This window comes from Marmota flaviventris, chromosome 13, assembly GCF_047511675.1.
Source record: "Marmota flaviventris isolate mMarFla1 chromosome 13, mMarFla1.hap1, whole genome shotgun sequence".
Lineage (NCBI taxonomy): Eukaryota > Metazoa > Chordata > Mammalia > Rodentia > Sciuridae > Marmota > Marmota flaviventris.
Genome location: NC_092510.1, coordinates 68,059,786 through 68,080,995, shown reverse-complemented (window position 1 = coordinate 68,080,995; position 21,210 = coordinate 68,059,786). Strand labels below are relative to the sequence as shown.

The 21,210-nt window shown below is 37.7% G+C and overlaps 1 protein-coding gene and 1 pseudogene across 1 annotated transcript in view; both read right to left on the bottom strand.

Annotated features, from left to right (window-relative positions):
* The window catches only part of LOC114089128 (phospholipid-transporting ATPase FetA-like), an 83,096-nt gene that overhangs the window by 29,725 nt on the left and 32,161 nt on the right, over positions 1 to 21,210 (bottom strand). The window contains exons 10-13 of the mRNA XM_071600400.1: positions 17,686 to 17,774; positions 7,052 to 7,248; positions 4,353 to 4,565; positions 3,124 to 3,131 (exon numbers count right to left, since the gene is read on the bottom strand). Coding sequence (XP_071456501.1) covers positions 3,124 to 3,131; positions 4,353 to 4,565; positions 7,052 to 7,248; positions 17,686 to 17,774 — 507 coding nt within the window. The remainder of the gene's footprint in view (positions 1 to 3,123; positions 3,132 to 4,352; positions 4,566 to 7,051; positions 7,249 to 17,685; positions 17,775 to 21,210) is intronic.
* On the bottom strand, positions 13,411 to 14,429 carry LOC114089236 (mortality factor 4-like protein 1 pseudogene; annotated as a pseudogene).

The following is a 21,210-nucleotide window of genomic DNA, read 5'->3' as shown; positions in this document are numbered from 1 at the left end:
ATTCAGAGATGTGAAAAATTGTGCTATATATGTGTTATAAGAATTGTAATGCCTTCCGCTGTCATGTAGTTAAAAAATAAAATTAATTAAAAAAAAAGAACCAAACACCAAAAGACAAAATGGAAAAAATAAAGAGTTGTTATTTTTACTATATGAAGAGCTCTTTAAATAAGAAAAAAAAGGGCAAATAACAAGTGTAAGTAGGCAATAAAGAGATTTGTAAGGGGAAAGAAAATAAGCACATAAGAAAAATTCAACCTCATTAGAAACCAAAGCAAGGTAAATTAAGAATGCAATATTGCAGGAGAGTAGGATGGGAAGAGGTTGATCAATGGGTAAGTTACTGTTAGGTAGGATCAAGAAGTTGTGGGGCTGGGGATATAGCTCAGTTGGTAGAGTGCTTGCCTCATATGCACAAGGTCTTGGGTTCAACCCCTAGCATCACACACACAAAAAAGTTGTGGTATGCTATTATACAGAAGGGTAACGATACATAATAATAATGTACTTTATATTTAAAAAAAAAACTAAGAAAAGAATTTTTAATATTTTCACCAGAAAGAAATAATGTTTGAGTAGATTTGTTTACCCTGATATGAATATTACAGTTTATATACGTGTATATACATATATCAAAACATCACGATATTCTATAAATAAGTATACTTTTAATGTTTTTCTTTATAGTTAAAAATTAATTTCAAAATGAGATATTATTTTTCACCCAATTAAATTTCCACAGATTAAAAAACTGTTATGACCCAGTACTAACAAAAATATGGGGGAAAAAGAATTGTCATATATTTTGGGGGGTATATATGTGATACAAATCTGTTTGGAGGGCAATATAACAAAATTAAATGTATTAAAAATAGAGCTACTCTTTGACCAACCAATTTTACTTCTTGGGATTTATTCTAAGAAAGCATAACTATATAATAATGTATATACCAGGTGTTTAACAAAATTCTATTGTAATAGCAAAATGGAAAAAAATAGGGATTGGTTACATTAAAGTACACTAATACAACTGGATACTTATTACATACCCATTAAAAATAATAAACCATGGGCTGGGGTTGTAGCTCAGTGGTGGAGCACTTGCTTAGCATGTGAGGCACCGGGTTGAATTCTCAGCACCACATATCAATAAATAAATACAATAAAGGTCTATCAACAATTAAAAAAATATTTAAAAGAAAAAAATAATAAACCTATATCTGCTGAGATTGAAAGATGACCTCACTAGAGTTTCAGGTGAACAAAGAGAAGGTGAAAATAGCATTCTATCTATATATCTAGCTATCTAGCTATTTGTCAGGAAAACCCCACAAATTTTACATTGGTCACCAAAATTGGATTGAATAGTATTAACTTTCTTCTTCACATATTTCTATATTATTTGAATTTTTTTTACAATGAGCACAAATTCTTTTTTTTTTTAAAGAGGAAAAGACAACATAGCTATTTTCATTAAAACCCCCAAATTCCCTCAGATAAACATAGACCATTTACATAAGGGTTTCTGATATTTTGAGGCTAGTAAAAGCTTTAATATTTCGGGGACTGAGTTCCCTTTGTATTAGAGATGCTGCCACGTGGCACAGTCTCACCCAGCTCCCATATGCGTTTCCCAGAAAGCTATAATCACTCACCTCAGGTAGTGACTCCCTTAGTTCCTCCTTGTTACAGGAATTACCTATTGGTAAGCAAACAGAGTAGAGACTTGGCAAATGGTTTAAAGGAGGGTTTAATTTTAATTGTGGTAAAATACATATACCACAAAAGCTGTCAAATTAACTGTAAAATTCAGTGGCATTAACTACATTTACAATGTTGCACAACTATCACCACTGTATATTTTCAATATTCCAAACAGAAACTTCCTATTCCTCCCCATCCCTCTCTAGTAACCTCTATTCTACTTTCTATTTCTATGAATTTTCCAATTTTCTGTATTTCATAGAAGTAGAACTCTGCTTTTTATATCTGGCTTTTCACTTTGCATAATTTTTTTTATATCTGGCTTTTCACTTTGCATAATGTTTTCAAGGTTCATCTATGTTGTATCATGTATCAAACTTTATTAATTTTTATGGCTGAAATAATATTCCTTTGAATTTATATACTTTTAAAAAATCCATTCATCTGTTGATGGCCACATGAATTATTTTCACCTTTGGGCTATTGAAAATAATGTTGCAATGACTATTTGTGTATATCTGTTTGAGTCCTTGTTTCATTTTGTGGGGGATACCTAGGAATGGAATTGCTGAGTCAATGATAATTTAAAGGAGTGTTTTTAAAAACATTTCTTTTGATTCTTCATCTTAGGTTTGTAGTCAAGCTGCCTCGAATCCCCTCAGGCCACCTAACCCTCAGTGCCCCTAGTAAGCTCCTTTCCCTAAACCAAAGACAAGAAGAAGTCTTCTGATTGGGCCCCACTCAGCTCTTTTCCCTTAAGACTCAAGGCCAGGCTAGAGGTTAGTCATTGTATCTTTTGAGAGACTTCCAAACTTAGGAAGCCTCTCAATCGAAAAGTTACCTAGAAGAGGAGTGGAATTAATTACAGAGTGTTTAGGATTCTTGACCAGTGGATGGTACAGACAGATGAATGGAGGACAACCTGATGCCAAGTACAGAAATGATCCTTTCAACCTTACCCAGTGCATTCAGGTCGGGAAATGAGCCAGAGAATTATCATCCTCACCTAAATCAACTCATCAAAAAATTAGCCTTCAGAGTTTATACAAATAAAAGATTGGTTTAAAATAGTAATAGAAAAATATCAGAATGTTCTTTTTTTAATTTAAAAATTTTAATTTTTTATTGAGGTGAAATCCACACAACATATAATGAACAGTTTTAAAGTGTACAGTTTAGGAGCATTTGATACATTCACAATGTTGTGTAGCTACTACCTCTCTCAAGTTCAAAACTTTTTCATCACTCCAGAAGACAATCCCATGTGCTCTAGCTTTTCAGGTGTGATTACCTCCTTCTGCTGTCTAGGGCAGGAGGCATGAATGTTCACACACATGAGGATTTAATTCTCACAAAAACAAGGTTATGTTTAAGGCATACAATAAATGAAGGACTAGCCATGGAAGACACTAATCAAACCGAACACCCTGTGATAGCTTCTTTCAGTACTGTTTGTGGGTTTATTTTGTTCTTTCTAGATATACATGATGATAGAGTGTATTTTGCACATTATTCATGTATAGAATAAGTATAATTTGTTCCAATTAGGATCCTGTTACTTTGGTGATATATGATGTGTATTCATATACAAGGATAAGAAAGATATGTGTGATTCATTTTTCTCTCTTCTATTCCCATCCTCTCTCCCTTCCCTTCATTCCCCTTTGTCTATTTGTTGATCTAAAGGGGAATCAGGATTAGAGGCTTCAATACTATACTGTTTTATCTGATTTATTTTTATTTATGGTTAATTTTTTTCTTTTAAATTTATTTATTTGTTCTAATTAGTTATTTATGATTATTTTTTAATTGACAATTATTTAGGTATATTTATGGATAAAATGTGATGTTTTCATATATGTATACACTGTGAAATGATTGTCAAGTTAATTAACATGTCAATTATCACTTCCCATGTAATAATATTTGAAATATATTCTTTAATCAATTTTGAAATATACAATATACTATTGCTAATTATAGTCATTGTGCTCTGCAGTAGATCTCAAAAACTTATTCTTCCTATCTCACTGAAAATTTGTAGCCATTAACCAACACCCACCTGATTTAATAGCCAATGAACTGAGTATATTGTTTTTCCTCAGTACATTGTGAATTCCTTGAGGACAGAGACTAAGTCTCGCACATTTTGGTATTCTCAGTATCCACACAATGGACTCCATCTACAAGGTACTATATTTGCACTTTTTGGTTGGAACTGAGTGGGCTGGGTGTTTTTTGCTTAGTGAATAGAAAGGACTATGAGAATAGTAGGTAAATGTGAATTTCAGAAGCTCATAGATTTAAAGCTAGTTTACTCTTTTTCCCCCACCATGGGAGAAAAACATGACACATTTATTTGATAATAATTTTATATGATAAAGACACTCTCAGATCAAAAATCCAAGACCCTGGATGACTAATTAAGGATCTGAACTAATGGCAATAGATTCTAGTGGAGAAACCTAGCAAGGTCTGTCTATTCAGATTCTTCCTGGCTACTCAGTTGTGGCTTTTCTTCCTCCTGGGTGTAGTATAGGATCCCTCTGGAATAAGGATCTTAATTTTTTTATGGTCAGTATAACTAGTTTACTCTTAAACTAGCAAAGCAGAATTTTTCTAGGACTCAGGAAAGCAAGAAGGCATACGTACCATAGACCTTTCCATTGATAGAACACTTGTTGAAAATCATGATGTTCTGAGTCAATGTCCCTGTTTTATCAGAGAACAAATATTTGACCTGGCCAAGCTCCTCATTTAGTGTGGTAGTGCGCGCCTGTGCTGGGGTGTTCTTTGGTTGATAAAACATATTCCGATCCCAATTGATATAAAAACTGTTGCCTAGTCTTATTATTTCAACACTAAGGAGAAAGCAAGAAAAGAAAGGTCTTGGTCAGAGCATGACAAATACATTATCTTGGTTTCTTCTTACTGGTCCCATGGCAGGTCAGGAGCCAGCATCTGAAAATCAGAGCATCTTCTCTAGGAACCTGCCCTCCTGAGGGAACTTTCTTAGCAGGCAGCACATCAAAACTGACCTTGAGGGCTGGGGTGGCTGCTCAATGGTAGAGTGCTCGTCTAGCATGTGTGAGGCACTGGGTTCAATCCTCAGCACCACATAAAAATAAAATAAAGATATTGTATCCACCTACAACTAAAAAATAAATATTAAAAAAACTGACCTTGACTATCACCATGAAAGGCTTTACCACCTAGATCCAGATATACCTGATTAACTTGTCTGAGTTGCACTCCCCTTTCACTTTTTCTAAAATGCATCCAGGAAAAGTCACAAATTTTTAACTTTTGGAATATTATTTGACTTATAAAAGGCTATGCTGACCTAATTAAAAGATTAATTCTGCTATATTGTGGAGAAGAGAGAGAAACCTGTCATACTCAGAGTTTCATTGTTTCAGAAGAAGAGAAGAAGCTGTGAAAACCAGAAATGGCTTATGGGCTGACCTGAAAAATTCCTAGGTAGTCAGCCTGCCTGTGGGGTGCCTTTTCCCTAATGGCCTCTCTGTTTCTATCAATTTCCATGTTGCCTTTGTCACATTTGCTCTTCTGCTGCAAATAATATGCATTATAGATATTTTATGGTCAATAACATTTTCATTTTAAAACTATGAAGATTTTTAAGGGACCTCCTTCTTGTCATCATTCATACTTAATGTATGTTAAACTGATTTATCAGTGACCCCTGTCTGAGACAGCAGCATTGAAAAGCCTGAGTCTTTTTCTTTGAGCTGAAGAAAGAATTATTCAAATTCTCATGGGTGACTCTTTATTGATGATCCTCATGCTTGGAGTCATACTTGACCCCTTCTAGGCTTTTACCAGCCACATCAGTCTTTCTAAACCCGAACATTTAATCACATTCTTTCTTTCATTAGAAAAATCTTGGCTGGTTCCTTACTGCTTTTAGGATAAAATTCAAACTCTTTGATCTGGAGTTTAAGGCTTTTCTGGATCTGACTTGAAATTATCAATCGATACCTTAGTTTAGCTTTTAAAAACCTCTACACCTTTTGTACATGCTGAACTTTCTGCTTGCAGTGTTCTTTATCTGTTTTTCCAAATATCAGTTTGATTATTACCTTTTCTGAAAACCTTCCTCAGCTCTACAGATAGAATTTATCTATCCCTTCTCAAGGCTCCTATAGCACTTAAATATTTCAGTTTCATCATTTTTTTCATATTATACCATAATTCTTTATTTATGTGTGTGTTTCCATGGCTACACTGCAAGCTCTAGGGAAAGGGATGGCTCCTTATTCATGTTTCTAGCTCTAATACCTAGTATATTGCTTGGCACATAGTAGGTGTTCAATAAATATTTATTAAACAAGGCAATGCTTTTGGAGGCTGGGATGTCATACTGACGGCCTTAGGAAAGGAGGAAACTAAAACACATTTGGGTCTCTGTATGTGCAAAGGAATGCTTAACTCAGAAAAGTAATACCAAAGTATGGTGAAGACTTGTTTCATCTATTTCAAATTTTTGTCCAAGGTGCTTATTAAAAAAAGGGAAGAGGGGCTGGGATTGTGGCTCAGTCGTAGTAAAGTGCTCACCTAGCATGTGTAGGGCCCTGGGTTCGATCCTCAGGGCCACATAAAAAGAAATGAATGGAACAAAGGTATTGTGTCCAACTACAACTAAAAAAAAATAAACATGTATTCTTTTAAAAAAGGGGGGGAGGGCTGGGGTTGTGGCTCAGTGGTAGAGTGTTTGCCTAGCATGTGTGAAGCCTTGAGTTCAAGTCTCAGCACCACGTACCAATAAATAAAATAAAGGTCTATTGAGAACTAAAAAACTATTAAAAGAAAAAAAAAAGTGGGGAGGAAACACCCTTCCTCTTCTCTAACTTTTAGGGACTGAAGTTAGATCATAACCACACCTATCTACCATTTGCCATTTTGTTTCTATGGGAAAATATACTCTTGAGTACTAAGTGACTGACATATGAATGAATGTTTAGATCCTATCTCATTGGTAATAGACGCTGCCTGGCCTGGTTTCAGCATCACAAAATTTGTGTCTTTTTTCAAATTGTTTCGTGTGTTTGTATGTCTTTTTTAGTCACTCGCAGCTTATTTGAGGGCAGAGATGGTTTTCTTTTTGTACAGACCATGTAGTATATAGCTCAGTATTCTAGACATGGAAGGCATTTATGTACTCTCCATATATCTCTCAGAATGTTTTATATACCATGCATGTGGAAAGTAAAGAGTACACAGCATGTAGTATATTCTTTCTATAAGTTCATGCTCTAGTTTGAGAATTAAGCAGGAAGTATGAAGTCAACCCCTTTCCCTATAACCCCAAATGATCAAAGACACCTACCTTACATAAAGAGAAATGGGCACCATGGTGTTGAGAATAATGAAGTAGGACCAGAAAGTGAACATGGCAGAGATAACTGATGAAGAGATATAACTTTCCCATGGCACAAAAATCTGGAAGTGGTAGCCTTTCTTGGTCTCCCAAATACCATGCCCAATTGCTAGGATAATACACATGACGCCTAAAATCAGGAAAATCTATATAACAAAAGAAAATAAAAGAGATGAATTAAATGAACATTTCATCCAAGATACATGCTGCTTCAGTTCAAACTTATGGAGCCTTATCTTTCAGTAAAATGTCTCTTTCGTTATAGGACAAGGAAGTCCTATAGTTCATAGGCCCCAGGCATTAGTACACAAGACAGAAAAGAAAGTCCAGCATGAACCATCCTTGGGGTTTTGAAAATAAATTATATCAAGTACTACTTAATTTCTTTCTTCAATGTTCTATAGTTTTGATTGTGGAGGTTTTTCACCTCCTTCTTTAGATCTATTCTTAGGTATTTTATTTTATTTTTGAAATAAAAGAAAGCTATTGTGAATGGAATTATTTTCCTGACTTCTTTCTGAGCAGACTCATTGTTGATATATGGAAAAGCTATTAATTTGCATGTCGATTTTGTAACTGGCTAGTTTGCTGAATTTGTTTATTAGCTCTAGCAGTCTTTTCGTGAGAAAAGACTGCTAAGTATGGGATCATATCATCTGAAAATAATGATAATTTGACTTCTTTTAAAGAAGAATGTTTTGTGGATCATTTTTTTGTGAGTGTGTCAGTTTTAAGTTATTTGCATTTAAAATCAATACTTTTTAATGGAAACAATTCAACTAAAAATGTATCACAGAATTTTGAGATCCATTAAAACAAAGTTTAATGAGAAAAAATCCCTCAAGACTTTTTTTTTCGGGGGGTGGGGGCAACACTGAGAATTGAACTTGGGTGTTCTACCACTGAGCTACATCCCCAGACCTTTTTATCTTTTAATTTTGAGACAGGATCTTGCTAAGTTGTCTAGGCTAGCCTAGAACTTGAACTTGTGATCTTCCTGCCTCAGCTGCCCGAACACCCTGAGTTGCTGGGATTACAGACATGTTCCACATGCCCAGCTCATGCCCTTTATTTAAAATTATTTAACATTTAATTGTTAATGAACATGAACACACATGCAAAAATCATATAGTTGGGCACAGTGGTGCATGCCTGTAATCCCCGCTACTTGGGAGGTTGAGGTAGGAGGCTCCCAAGTTCAAGGCCAGCCTCAGAAACTCAGTGAGACCCTGTCTCAAAAACAAAACAAAACAAAAAAAGGACTAGGGATGTAGTTTTGTTGTAGTATCCCTCCACAAAAAGAAATCACAAACATGTAAGTTGATAAATTTTCCCAAAGTCATCACACTAATTAAACTAACAATCAGATGACATTTCCAGCATCCAGAACCCACTGTATGTCCCCCTTCTAGTCACTATCCCCCTAAATTTGTACATACTTAAAGAATACAACTTGATATATAGGTACATAAGTATATATGTACATAATGTGTATATATATATATATATATATATACACACACACACACATATATATACATATATGCCTATGAAACCTTTACCCTACTCAAGGTAACAAAATACTGGCTAGTTTCCTGTGCCCTTTTATAATTCTTCCTTCCCACTCTTCTCTTCCTCTGATCCCCATACAACTTTAGATCAGTTTCGTTCTTTTTTTTTTTTTTTTTTGGCGGGAGGGCGGGTACTGGGTATTGATTCTAGGGGCTCTTTACCACTGAGCTACATTCCCAGCCCTTTTTACTTTTTGAGGCAGGGGCTCACTAAGTTGCTTAGGGCATTACTAATTTGCTAAGGCTGGCCTCAACTTGTGATTCTTCTGCCTCAGTCTCTCAAGTCACTGGGATTACAGGCATGTGCCACAACACCCAGTTCAGTTTTCTTTTTTAAGAATTTCATGTAAATGGAATCATATTAGCATGGCACTCTTTTTATTGGTCTGACTTCTTTTCACTCAGCAAAATGATTTTGGGATTCATCTATATTTTTGCATCTATCAATGGTTCATTTATATTGCTGAATAGTATTATTTTGTATAGCTAATGCACAATTTGTGTACTAATTTGCCTTTTATGGAATATTGGGGTTGTTTCCAGTTTTTGGCTATTACAAATAAAGCTGCAGTGAACACTTCTGAATAATCTTTTCAAAGACATAAGCTTTCATTTCCTTTGGAAATAACTTGGAGTGGAGTTAGTAAATCCTACAGTAAATTAATGTTTGACTTTTTAAGATACTGCCAAATGTTTTACTGTGCTTATACCACTTTACATCTCACCAATACTGTATGCTCACATGCCTATAGAGAAGACATGCATGATATTATGTGAATGACCTCTAAGTCTACCCAGTGGTCTTCAAATTGGTGATTCTGGTCACAGGTTTAGATAGTTCAAGGCAACCCATTGGTAGATGATCAGAGGTCCTATCTGTGTACCACTGATGAGGAAATCTTTGAAGATAAGAATAGCAAGGCAGGTTGAAATAGAAACAGGTCTGACTGGGACCATTCTTAGAAACTGAGATTTTTTTTAAAAAAATCTTTTATTGTGAAAAATTTCAAACATACATTAAAGTATATAAATAGTCAATGAACCCATGTGCCCAGAAGGCTTCTCTGAAATGTTGGAAAAGATGCAAGCCATGCAGACTTGAGGGCAGACATTGCCAGCAAGGGTAAGCATCCTAAGGCAGGAACAAGTTTGCTCTCTCACTTGATTTGTTGTTTAATTGGAGATATATATATATATATATATATATATATATATATATATATATATATATATATGTCAAATATCTAAGTCAAAGTCATTTTCACTAGGAACTGTGAAGGAATGTACCCTACTGGTTTCTAGGACCCAGTGCTGCATGAGAAGTCCCATGCCAATCTGGTTCTCTCTCTCCTCTCTCCTCTCTCTCTCTCTCTCTCTTTTTCTCCCCCCCCCCCCGCCTCGTCCCCCTCTTTTTGTCATCATCTTATTTCTTATCCCTATGAAAATATATGAGGGACCCCTCCTTGCCCAACTCTTCTATTTGGTCCTCTGTTAAAACAAACAAATCCTCTCATATTTTCTATCTCTTTGTCTCTTTGTTTTATGGTTCAGGGGAGTTTCCCGGCTCAATTTTAGCACGTTTTCTGGCTTTTTAACATTAATAGTCTTGTTTTTACTTTCTAAAATTCCTTTTTATAATTTCTTTTCTTTTAATCTTCCTTTTTTCTCTAAGCAACTTATTATTTCTTGTATGCAACTGCTGCTTCTAAAAATAGTCCAAAAATTTTTTGAAAGTTCTTCTCCTTGAATTATAATCTGTTTATTCCAGGGTCAGTTATTGGACCCTTATTCTTCTTTTTGTGCTACCAGGTTCCTCCAGTCCACTTAAAAATATGAACAAAAGAATAGTTTGGGGGCTGGGATTGTGGCTCAGTGGTACAGCGCTTGCCTAGCTCGTGCAGGTGCTGGGTTCAATCCTCAGCACCACATAAAAATAAATAAATAAAGATAAATAATTAAAAAAATAGTTTGATCATTATAGGTTTCTGGTGTAGGTTTTGCTTTCTTTGGTAAATTTTGTCTCCCTAGTAGGGCATTCTCCTGAATGGAGACCCATGAATAGGAAGATAGAACATATTGTTCCTAGGTACACAGGGAACTTTTAGGCACATTTGAACCTCCCTGATTTAAAATTAAGTGGGTTTTACTCTGAAGTATTGACACACTAGAAGCCGTAGTCCTTGGGATGTGGCTCAGGGATACAAGCAATTGCCTAGCACATGCAGGGCCCTGAGATCTCCAGTAGCACCAGACATAAAAAAAACAAAAACAAGGGCTGGGGCTGCAGCTCAGTGGTAGAGCACATGCCTAGCATGTGTGAAGCACTGGGTTTGATCCTCAGCACCAGAAAATAAATATATAAAATAAAGGTATTGTGTCTATCTATAACTAAAAACAAACAAAAAACAAAATCTCTAGCCCTCTTCAGGTAGGTTGTTAAATTTCTTTCAAAAACAGTTTTCTATTTTAGGACTAGAAGGCAAATATATTTGTTTATATAGGTAGTAGGAAGGTACAACTGTTGCCCATGTTTTGTTTTTTGTTTTTTGTACTGGAGATTGAACCCAGGGGCACTTTACCACTAAGCCATATCCCTGACCCTTTTGTTTTTTATTTTGATACAGGGTCTCACTAAGTTGCTTAGGGCCTTGCTAATTTGCTGAGGCTGGCCTTAAATTTATGTCTCCCAAGCCACTGGGATTGAAGGCATGCACCACCACACCTGGCTGTTGCTCATGTTGTTTTATGGACAGTTTTAAAATTAATTACTCTAATTATTGCCCCACATCCCACACTGCTCTCCATTCCTGCTGATTCCAGCTTGGAGCCACTCTTAAGTGCTACCAAGAAGAATGTATTTCTATGGAAGCATTCCTTACTCTGCTTTATAATCTATTTGCATGCCAAAATCATCTCGGGTCTGCTGATAGGTCTTCATTCTGTGTCCCAAATGTTAGGTATTTATTTTCCATTTGTATTTCTTTACAGTCATTTTATTTAACTTTAATGGGAAGTCTTCACATCCTTCTTCAACTGGATGCCTTGAAGTGAACTCACTACCTCAGAAAACATCCCATGCTTCCTGAAGGAAAGATCCTTATGAAGGATCTCACAAATGCAGGGCCTTTGCAGCAGTTACTAGCTGAGAGCCTGAGCAGAGACCCACATCCTCTGAAGACACCTACACAGATCCCTCTCCAAGCCTACTCTGATCTTACTAGTTGTTTTCTAGGCCTGCTGTTTGGCCCCCATCCCGGGGCTTCCTTCCACTACGGCCATGCTTCCTGGCTTCCTTAGCTGCTTCCTTCTTGGTTTATACTTCTGTCTTATCTTCTGTTTAGCTTGAGTAGAGATTGATCCTCAGCACCAGAAAATAAATATATAAAATAAAGGTATTGTGTCTATCGGATACTTTACCATTGAGTTATATCCCCAAGTCTTTTCCTTTTTTATTTTAATAAAGGTCTCACTAAGTTGCTTAGGGCCTCACTAAGTTGCTTACGCTGTCCTCGAACTTGTGATTGTCCTGCCTTAGCCTTCTAAGTTGCTGGGATTACAGGCGTATACCACCACACCTGGCTTGAGTATATATTCTTGAAGTTTGCTGAGAAAGGATATTTGATGAGTAAATTTTTTTTGTCTTTGTCAAAACCTACTTGACCTCTCCTATTCTCCATGCAGCACTCTTCTAAGAAAATAGAATTTGAAAATCATCAGTTTAAATAAGGTGTTCTGTTAGTTCAAGTGAGTCTTTATTAAAGTGATCATAAGTAAAATTGATTATGAGAAAATAAAAATATATCAATATTTATTTACACTTCAATTTCACTGATAGTTTCACTGGATTTAGACTTAAAAGTTGCAAATAATTTCCTGGAAGACTTTTGTAAGCATTAATAGGTATCTTCTGCTCTTTGCTGTTGAGGTGGTCAAATGTTATTCTGATTCCTGATCTTTGTGTATGACCTTTTTTCCTCCCTGGAAACCTTTAGGATCTCCCTTTTAGTTTCATAATTTCTTTACATGTTAATCTGCCATGTTAAACAGTATTTGCCTTATGTTTTAATTTTGTCTCCCCAAGGAAACAGCAAGTATAGCAGAAAGAACATTGATGATGAAGAGTTATGTCTGTTGAATAGATGTGATTACTGACTAAAATGATACATGTAAAGCAACTGGCACATATTGATATTGAGGCCTTCCCCACAATGGGTTCTAAACTTGAGGGCTACAGCCATTTCTTTTTTTTTGAAATTTAAAGAAAAAATTTATTGAAGTTTTGAAAAACAATTCCTAAAAGATTTGACTTTTCCAGAAAACTGTAGCTACACAATGCATTGCATCTATCATGTTAAAATGTGCATAAGACACAAATACAAAAACCATGAAACAAGCCACCATTCTTCCACAATTTGAGCAAAGATATAATGCCTAAGGAACAACATGGATGACTTGCGAAGGATGGGCTCTTTACTTTAAGCACCATTAAAAAAAAAAGGAGCACAAATGGATGAGTGTGTTCAGTTATATACACTGAATTGAACCTTTGGCACTAGGAATCAGAGCATTTTGTCATATAGCATTAACACATATTATAAAAGTGTGTAGTGTCAAAGGAATAGAACCACCAGCATTCAAAAGCAGCTTTGTCAACTAGGCAAACACTCTACAGCATGTTTCTCTGTTGTCCATCATTGAATACACTAGTAGCAACTTTGAAATGAAATTAAAAGAAAGAAAGGAAAAAAGGAGCAGTAACCCCTTTTATTTTCTCTGTTTAAATTCAAACAGAAAACAAACATCAATTTTGTTATACACTAACATCTTCAAAGTACATCATTTGTACAAGAGAAGGACTAAGAACAAAAATGTGTTTACAGAGATCCAAACACAAGTGAATGAAGTATACCTCCTCACACTGCTTTCGGATGGTATTCAGGAAGGTCGACTTCATAATCGCTGGCACTAAACAAAGTTGCAGAATTCTTTGCCAGGTACTTGAGGAAATCATGAAGATAATTCAGTAATAAAACATGGGACATGGGTGCATCAGGATGATCAGCAAGGTTTTTGGCATACTGTGGTCTCTCAAATTTGTAGAGCAGTTAGTTGAGTGCCCAGCATTACACTGAAGTATTCTTTCATTCCTGCCACAACTTCATTAACAGCATACTCCTTATTATCTGTGTTTCCTCGAGATTTCTTGTAATTTGCATAATCCTCAAGAATAGAATCCACATTCTTCTTCTTCGCAGGAAGATAAAAGAGCTGTTTTTGTCTGGTAATTAAGTCCCAGTCATCAACAAGCCATGGTTTTAGCTCTTCAGGAATCTTTACTTTAACTTCAACTCTGTTCATAAATGTTTCTTCATTTTCAACAGTAGGATCTACCTGGGCCCTTTTCTTCCGAGGAGGCTGGGGTGTCTCACTGGTACTGCCACCATCTCCATTTCCAGGTGTTTTCTGTTTGTTCCTTTTGGTTTTCACTTCAACATTTTTCTGTTGCAGCCCCTCTCATCTTCCCCTCTGCATACTGCTCCTGATTGGCTTTTTGGAGTTCTCGCTGTTTCTGCAGATTGGTATCCACATACTTGAGCACTCTGCTCTCTGGAACCCATTCATCCCAACTAGAGGTCAGGAGCGGGTGGTGTACTGAGGGAGCTCCTTCAGGAACAGGAAAAAGGGCTACAATATCCTCATGTGTCTTCAAAGTTTTTTCAGAACGCCTGGGCCTCACAGCACTTTTTTTTATTCCAACCACTCTAATGTATAAAGTATTTCACTTGTTTGTCCTTTATGGCAACCTTAATGCACTTTGCTTCATAAAGGAGAGGCCCATGAAAGCACAGCACTCGCTCACCCTCCTGGAATTTCGGCTTCGGGTCTTGCTTGGGCGCTATTTATAAGTGATTCGCAGCCTCCTCCTTCTCGCCCCACCCCTGACTACCGCCCCCTACCCTCTACCCTATCCAGCTTCGTGTCAGACGCGCCGTCAGGTACAGCCAGCTCTACATCCTCGGCTACAACCATTTCTTATACACCTTTATAATTCTCACTACATCCAGCACATGCTGAGCACATAATAGATTCTCAATAAATATGACTCGATAACTTCATGAGTCATAAGCCTGTCTTTGCCATTATATTTCTGTGGAACTTCATGATACTTTATTCTTTCTCAATTGACATGTCAAAAGGGGAAAATCCTTCTTAACTTCCTTATTGCTTATGGATGTAGTGAGGCTGTAATTAATGGTGTGTAAATATTGTGAAAGTTAAAATCCTTCAAAAGCCCTGTCAGGGGAGACGCAGAGAGGCGAGGACGTGGCAGTGTTCGCGCGCTGCCCGCAGGCGCACCTGGTGCACGTGGTGCAGGAGCAGAACTACTCTGCGCACGTCACTGCCTTCGCCGCCTGCCTGGAGCCCTACGAGGCCTGCGGCCTGGCACCCTTAGCAAGCCAGAGCAGTGCTGTGGGTCCCCGCCCTGCCGCCACCATCGTGTTGCTGCCCTTTTGGTTGCTGCTGTTGCTGAGGACAGTTGTTGCACCCTGACACCCAGGCCCGCCGAGACCCACCCAGGAACCTTGCAGCTGGCATCTCCCACCGACCGCACCCCACTACCTGTCTAAAACTGTGGACTGCCTATCCTGACGCCCCCACCTTTGGCTCTTACCAAGAGATAGAGGGATATGGCAGACTCAGACCAGGCAGCACTGCCCATCCCAGCCCCGGACCCTCCATGATCAGGACAATAGGGTACCCCCAAGGCTGAGGCAATGACATCCACTGCCATCTCTGGGTTGCTCTTGAACTCCAACCTCAAATCCTAGGAAAAGAGCACGCTCAGCCACCCAGTCCCTCCGTGCCTATACTTTGGGAAGGACCAAGGTAGGCACCAGGCACCAGACCCGGACTCCACCAGACCCACGGGTGCCTTTGTTGGCCTCAGACTCTAACACTGGGGTGCCAAAGACTCAGGCATGTCCTGGAACCAGGAGACCCTGCATCTCGCTGAGCCCCCTCCACTGCAGATGGGGCCTGCCATGTCACTGCATACAGGGGCAGTCCTCTGTAACCAGCAGCTACATGCTCACCCCTCCCAAGAGCCAACTCTAGGCTGGAGGGATGGGACAGGCCACCAGAGTGGCCCTGGACCCTTTGCCTGGACATCTGGAAGCTGAGTATAGATCTCTGAACTAAGATTTTTCTGCCCTCCTGGGGCCTCCATTCCCCTTGGAGAGACAAAGCAATAAACGGTTATACAACAACAACCAAAAAAAAAAAAATCCTTCTATAGATGTCAAATACTGCTACTGCCTTTCAGAAGGTATACCAATAGCTGGAACTTTTTTAGGCAGATGGGACACATCCTGTGTTGGAGCCTAGGCCAAAATACCTAGCTAATTGGCTAATGTTACATGTTCCTAATATTATCAAAAGCATATGTGCCTATATCACCTTTTCTGAATTCTTGACTATGATTGTCTTTCTCATTAAGAAGCTGGGAAGCTGGGCATAGTGGTGCATACCTGTAATCCCAGTGACCGAGGATTACAGTGATCTCAGCAATTTAGCTAGACCTTGCCTCAAAAAAATAAAAAAAGGTTAGGGATGTAGCTCAGTGGTAGAGCTTTTCTGGGTTCAATCCAGGGTACCTTAAAAAAAAGCCAGAAAATGGAACTTTGTTCAACTGCTGAAAGTTATACATTCAGTGGCATAAAAAGAAGGATAGTGGATAATTGCTACGGGTTCCAAAGCTGAATGAACTGTCCTAATTTTCTGAAACCATTTATACTAAATCTCAAAGGATTTTGAAAAGAACTGTGCTGTTTCCTCATAATAAATGTAGAAGAAAAGGCAGTTTATAATTCAGATATTGATGCGAAGTATACAGAAAGAAAAGGTATTTTTAAAATGTTCAGTTTAGCAACAGAATAAAAATGAAAACAGAAAGTCATGAAATTAAGTATAGGTATCACTGGAACTGCTCAGTAATGCAAAGAAGTTAAGTGAAGAAATCAATTGTTCTCTATCCAGAAAGAACAAAGGCAACCTATATCAGATAGCATGGACATAAATTATTAAGTCTTTAATTTAAACTTCTGTTACCGAAGCTGATTTTCATATTTTATAGTGCTTTTATAATTTTATTTCTCAACAGAAGAACCCCCTATTTTTCCAACTGAAATCTTATCAAACAGATAAATGTTAAGCTACTCTTTTTGAAATAGGAACTTCAAATGAGGCTAGAACAAAACCCACTTGACCTCTCCTATTCTCCATGCAGCACTCTTCTAAGAAAATAGAATTTGAAAATCATCAGTTTAAATAAGGTGTTCTATTAGTTCAGTGAGTCTTTATTAAAGTGATCATGAGTAAAATTGATTATGAGAAAATAAAAATGTTTTAATTTCTAAAGTAGGATGTTTTGGTACTACTAATCAAAGTGTAATTTCTTTTTTAAAAATATTTTATTTTTTATTTGTAATTGGACACAATACCTTTATTTTATTTTTATGTGGTGCTGAGGATCAAACCCAGGGCCTCACACGGGCTAGGCGAGTGCTCTACCGCTGAGCCACAACCCTAGCCCAATGTGTAATATCTTATTAAACAAATTTTCACTGTTCCCCACAACAGAAGTATAAACTAGAATCCTTTATAAATTGGTTCTGTTCTTTTCTGCTTCAGACTTTACACTGTAGAGTCCTAAAACTTGAGACTTTCAAACAACTAAATTACAAGTTGGAAATCTAGCTACTCCTGTGGAAGTCTATTTGTAAACAGAGTGAAAGTTGGGAACACTAATAATCCCAGCAATTCATGATGTTGAGGCAGGAGATTGCAAGTTCAATGCCATCTTGGGCAACTTTGTGAAATGCTGTCTCAAAATAAAAAATAAAAAGTTTTGCAGATGTTGCTCAATGGCACATGTGTGAGGCTCTATATTCGATCCTCAGTACCATCACCACCAAAGAAAAAAAAAGCAGAGGAAAAAAGTCTTTAACTTACCCAGATCACAAAGAGATTCATGAGATGGTCGATATGTGTCCGTTTAAAGATGGATTTCCCACTGTTCTGCATTAATTTGGTGTCTGGCCCTAAGTAAAACAGAGAGATATCAGACTCAGAGTCTTGAAATTGGATTGAAATATAACTCTATGATTACCTATTCTAACCTCTTATGCAATTCCAGGAGGCAAAGCTCTGAAGAAAAGATCACAGATGGTACGAGTAACTCCAAAAGGGAACATTTGTTTCTGAGGATAGTCCAGAATACTTCTGTGAAATGCATTCATGCTGACTCCTCTCTTTTTAGCACCTCAGACAGTTCTGACATATTTTTTGAGATGAGTTAATTCAGAATAGGAATTCTTAAGCTTCTCTCTTATTACCACCTGGTTTGTTTAGATCAGGGAAAGAATTTCCTGATACAAAGATCTCTGCCTTCTTTTCAGTAACCCCACTGCTGGGCCAGGATATACTTAAAGCTTCTAACTGGGAATGGAATAAAGGAAGAGGCAATGGCAGTGATCTTACTTGAAGTATGAGCTAGAGGCTAAGCTTCTGTGGGGTTGAGAGATGAGAACCTATTTCTTCATGGAAGGGCAGATAGTAAGTAGAAGTAAGGAGTGATTAATAGCCATTGAGATTAGAGCTACAAATTATTAATTAGAGATATGGCTTCAGAGAAGTATAAGAGGATAGAAGACACTAGGTAGCAATTTCTCTAGCCTTTTACCATCTGATCATTATTTTTACATGTGCTCTACAGAGGGAATTTCACTCATGTTTCCCCACAGAAGAACTGTAACTACTGTGGAATGTGGGCAACACTGGGAGTGCACAACATAAAATGTACCATTCTTTCCTCTGAAGCATTCCTTGAAGGGTTTGAAGTAATGCAAAATTTGGTTCAGAGCCTGGAAGCAACAGAGACCATATCTTCCATAGTCCTTAGAAAGACTGGGCCCACTCACCTGGGTTTCAAAAAGAAGGTGAAGATCATGGTAGAACTTGGCATCATGCAGCAGGAACAGAAACTAAACTCTGTACTGAGTACCTCAGGATGCCCTTGGTAGCATTGGTTCTTTGTGTGGAGCTTCCCAAAGCTGCTCATGACCATGTAACCAACCAAGAATCGGAGGGAAACCTTAACTGAGTTGTGAGAGTAAGCAACCTAATGGCTATTGCTTTGGGTAAGATAAAGAATTTTGGCTGAAAAATTGTCACGATGGCAAAAGGTGTGGCTTATGCAGTCAAGGGGGAGAAATAAAAAATGTCCACACACTTCCGCCTTTGTCAATGCTTTATTCTCTCAAATCACTCAATACAATTTCACTCTATAGATTCTTTTTTTTTTTTTTTTTTTCAGTTTTTTTTTTTTTTTTATTGTTGGCTGTTCAAAACATTACATAGTTCTTGATATATCATATTTCACAATTTGATTCAAGTGGGTTATGAGCTCCCATTTTTACCCCATATACAGATTGCAGAATCACATCAGTTACACATCCATTGATTTACATATTGCCATACTAGTGTCTGTTGTATTCTGCTGTCTTTCCTATCCTCTACTATCCCCCCTCCCCTCCCCTCCCCTCCCCTACTCTATAGATTCTTAATCAAGGAAATGACAACCCTTAATGCTAGGCACTGCAATAGACATAATCAATTCACAGCAAATAACTCTATATTAATTCTAACCACTGCAAACACACTTAATCATGACAGGCTCATGACAGACATTCCCTCTGCGTGCTAAGCTCAAGTGTCAGGTCATAAGTCTCAAGCCTTAGGCTCTAAGTCCAGCAGATGCACACTCACTCAGACCATGGTGATCAGATCAGGAACCAAGGCAGGCTTCTCCTGGGGTGGAGCTGAGGCTGGCTGAGGAGGTGGTCATAGGGAAAAGTCCTTTTCTCACCAGAGTCAAGAGGCTGCTGTAGAGTTTGAGAGCGGGGAGAGCAATGCAGAAGGGATCAGGCAGATGAGAAGAGTTGGGATGTCAGTCCAGGTCTTCATCAGGCTCTCAGGCTTGTGTGTATCAGTGTTGGCTGGCTGAATGTCTGTTCATCTGCTCCATCATTATACTAAATTTTGGGGCTTCTGACCACCCTTTTCAATCCCTATCAGCTGCTATCATTCATCCTCAGGTTAAAGCATCTGGTCTGGTGGTCTCCACCCTGATTTTCTTGCCTTTCTCCCTTATCAGGGTGAGGACAACATGCCAGAGACTTCACTCTGAGTTTGTCAGGGTGGGGAGAAGTGATTTGTTTGTGTCTGAGGGCCATACTGGAGGGCTCCATGAGGCATGGCTGGTCAGACTGCAGGTTTCAATCTGGAGTTTTAAAATGGAGTTGCTTAGGCTTGGGCCTAAGGCCATCCTTACAGTTTACCCCCTTGATTCACAGTGTTCACGCTCAGGGGGTGCCCTAAGTGTATGCTGCAAATCAATACAGAGGCATCGCCTATTCCACCCGCCAAAGGCTGGACTCCACATATGTCCAAAAGTCACTTCTCATTATGGATTGTTGTATCATTCCATAACCACCAATAGTGACCATGGTCCAATTACATCTGGTTAAGATCAAAGTGGTAGCAATGTACCCAGGGATTATAATTACAATATAATCATAATCAAGGGGTTCAATAGGGTTGAGACATTTGTAAATCTGTCTTACATATAAGTCTGTCTTGCATATAAGTCCCAATGAACCATTTCTTTTACATTTTCCAGTTGATCCAAATAGTCACTACAAGGTTATCAAATGATCCTGTACAAATTGAAACCAGATATTGGCTAAAATAAAAGAATGTGGGTCGTCACACTGGCTTTACAAACATAGGTTATTACAATACCAGTTTCCATCTGCTTGTGTTCCAGATAGGTGTTGACACAGACAAGAGCATCCAATGGTGTTCTTTTAAGCAGGAAGTTCCAAGTAATCTGCAACATATTCATATGCTCTTAAGTTTTTCTTCTCTGGTTTTAATTTCTGTATTCCGTTTAGCATGTATCCTGAAGTTTTTAAGGCTATCATGAATATGAGTATAAGCAGTGCTTAGTGGCCACTTTCTTTTAAGTAATGGAATTTGGCAATTTGGAATGTGCCAGCACAAGGTGTCAAACTTGAGGAGCCTATAGAATGAACTTGTTACCAGTACTGGTAGTCTCTCTGACATATTTTATGTTGGTTTGGTAGCTGCAAATGTCATTCCAGTACCTGTATATGTGTCCACTAATGTGGCAACATACTTATTATGGAAATCCTTAAGGGGTTCTATGAAGTCAATTTGTTTTCTGTAGATAAAATCTTTATATTCTAGATCTGGTTGGGGAATTTTATGTAGATTAAATCTCAGTTTCATTTTGGGGCATGTAGTACATCTGCATACAGAAGTGTTTAACATTTTTATTCTAATTTGTTTTATATATATATAATATATATATATATCAGCAGAATGCATTATAATTCATGTTATAAATATAGAGCACAATTTTTTATCTTTCTGCTTGTATACAAAGTATATTCA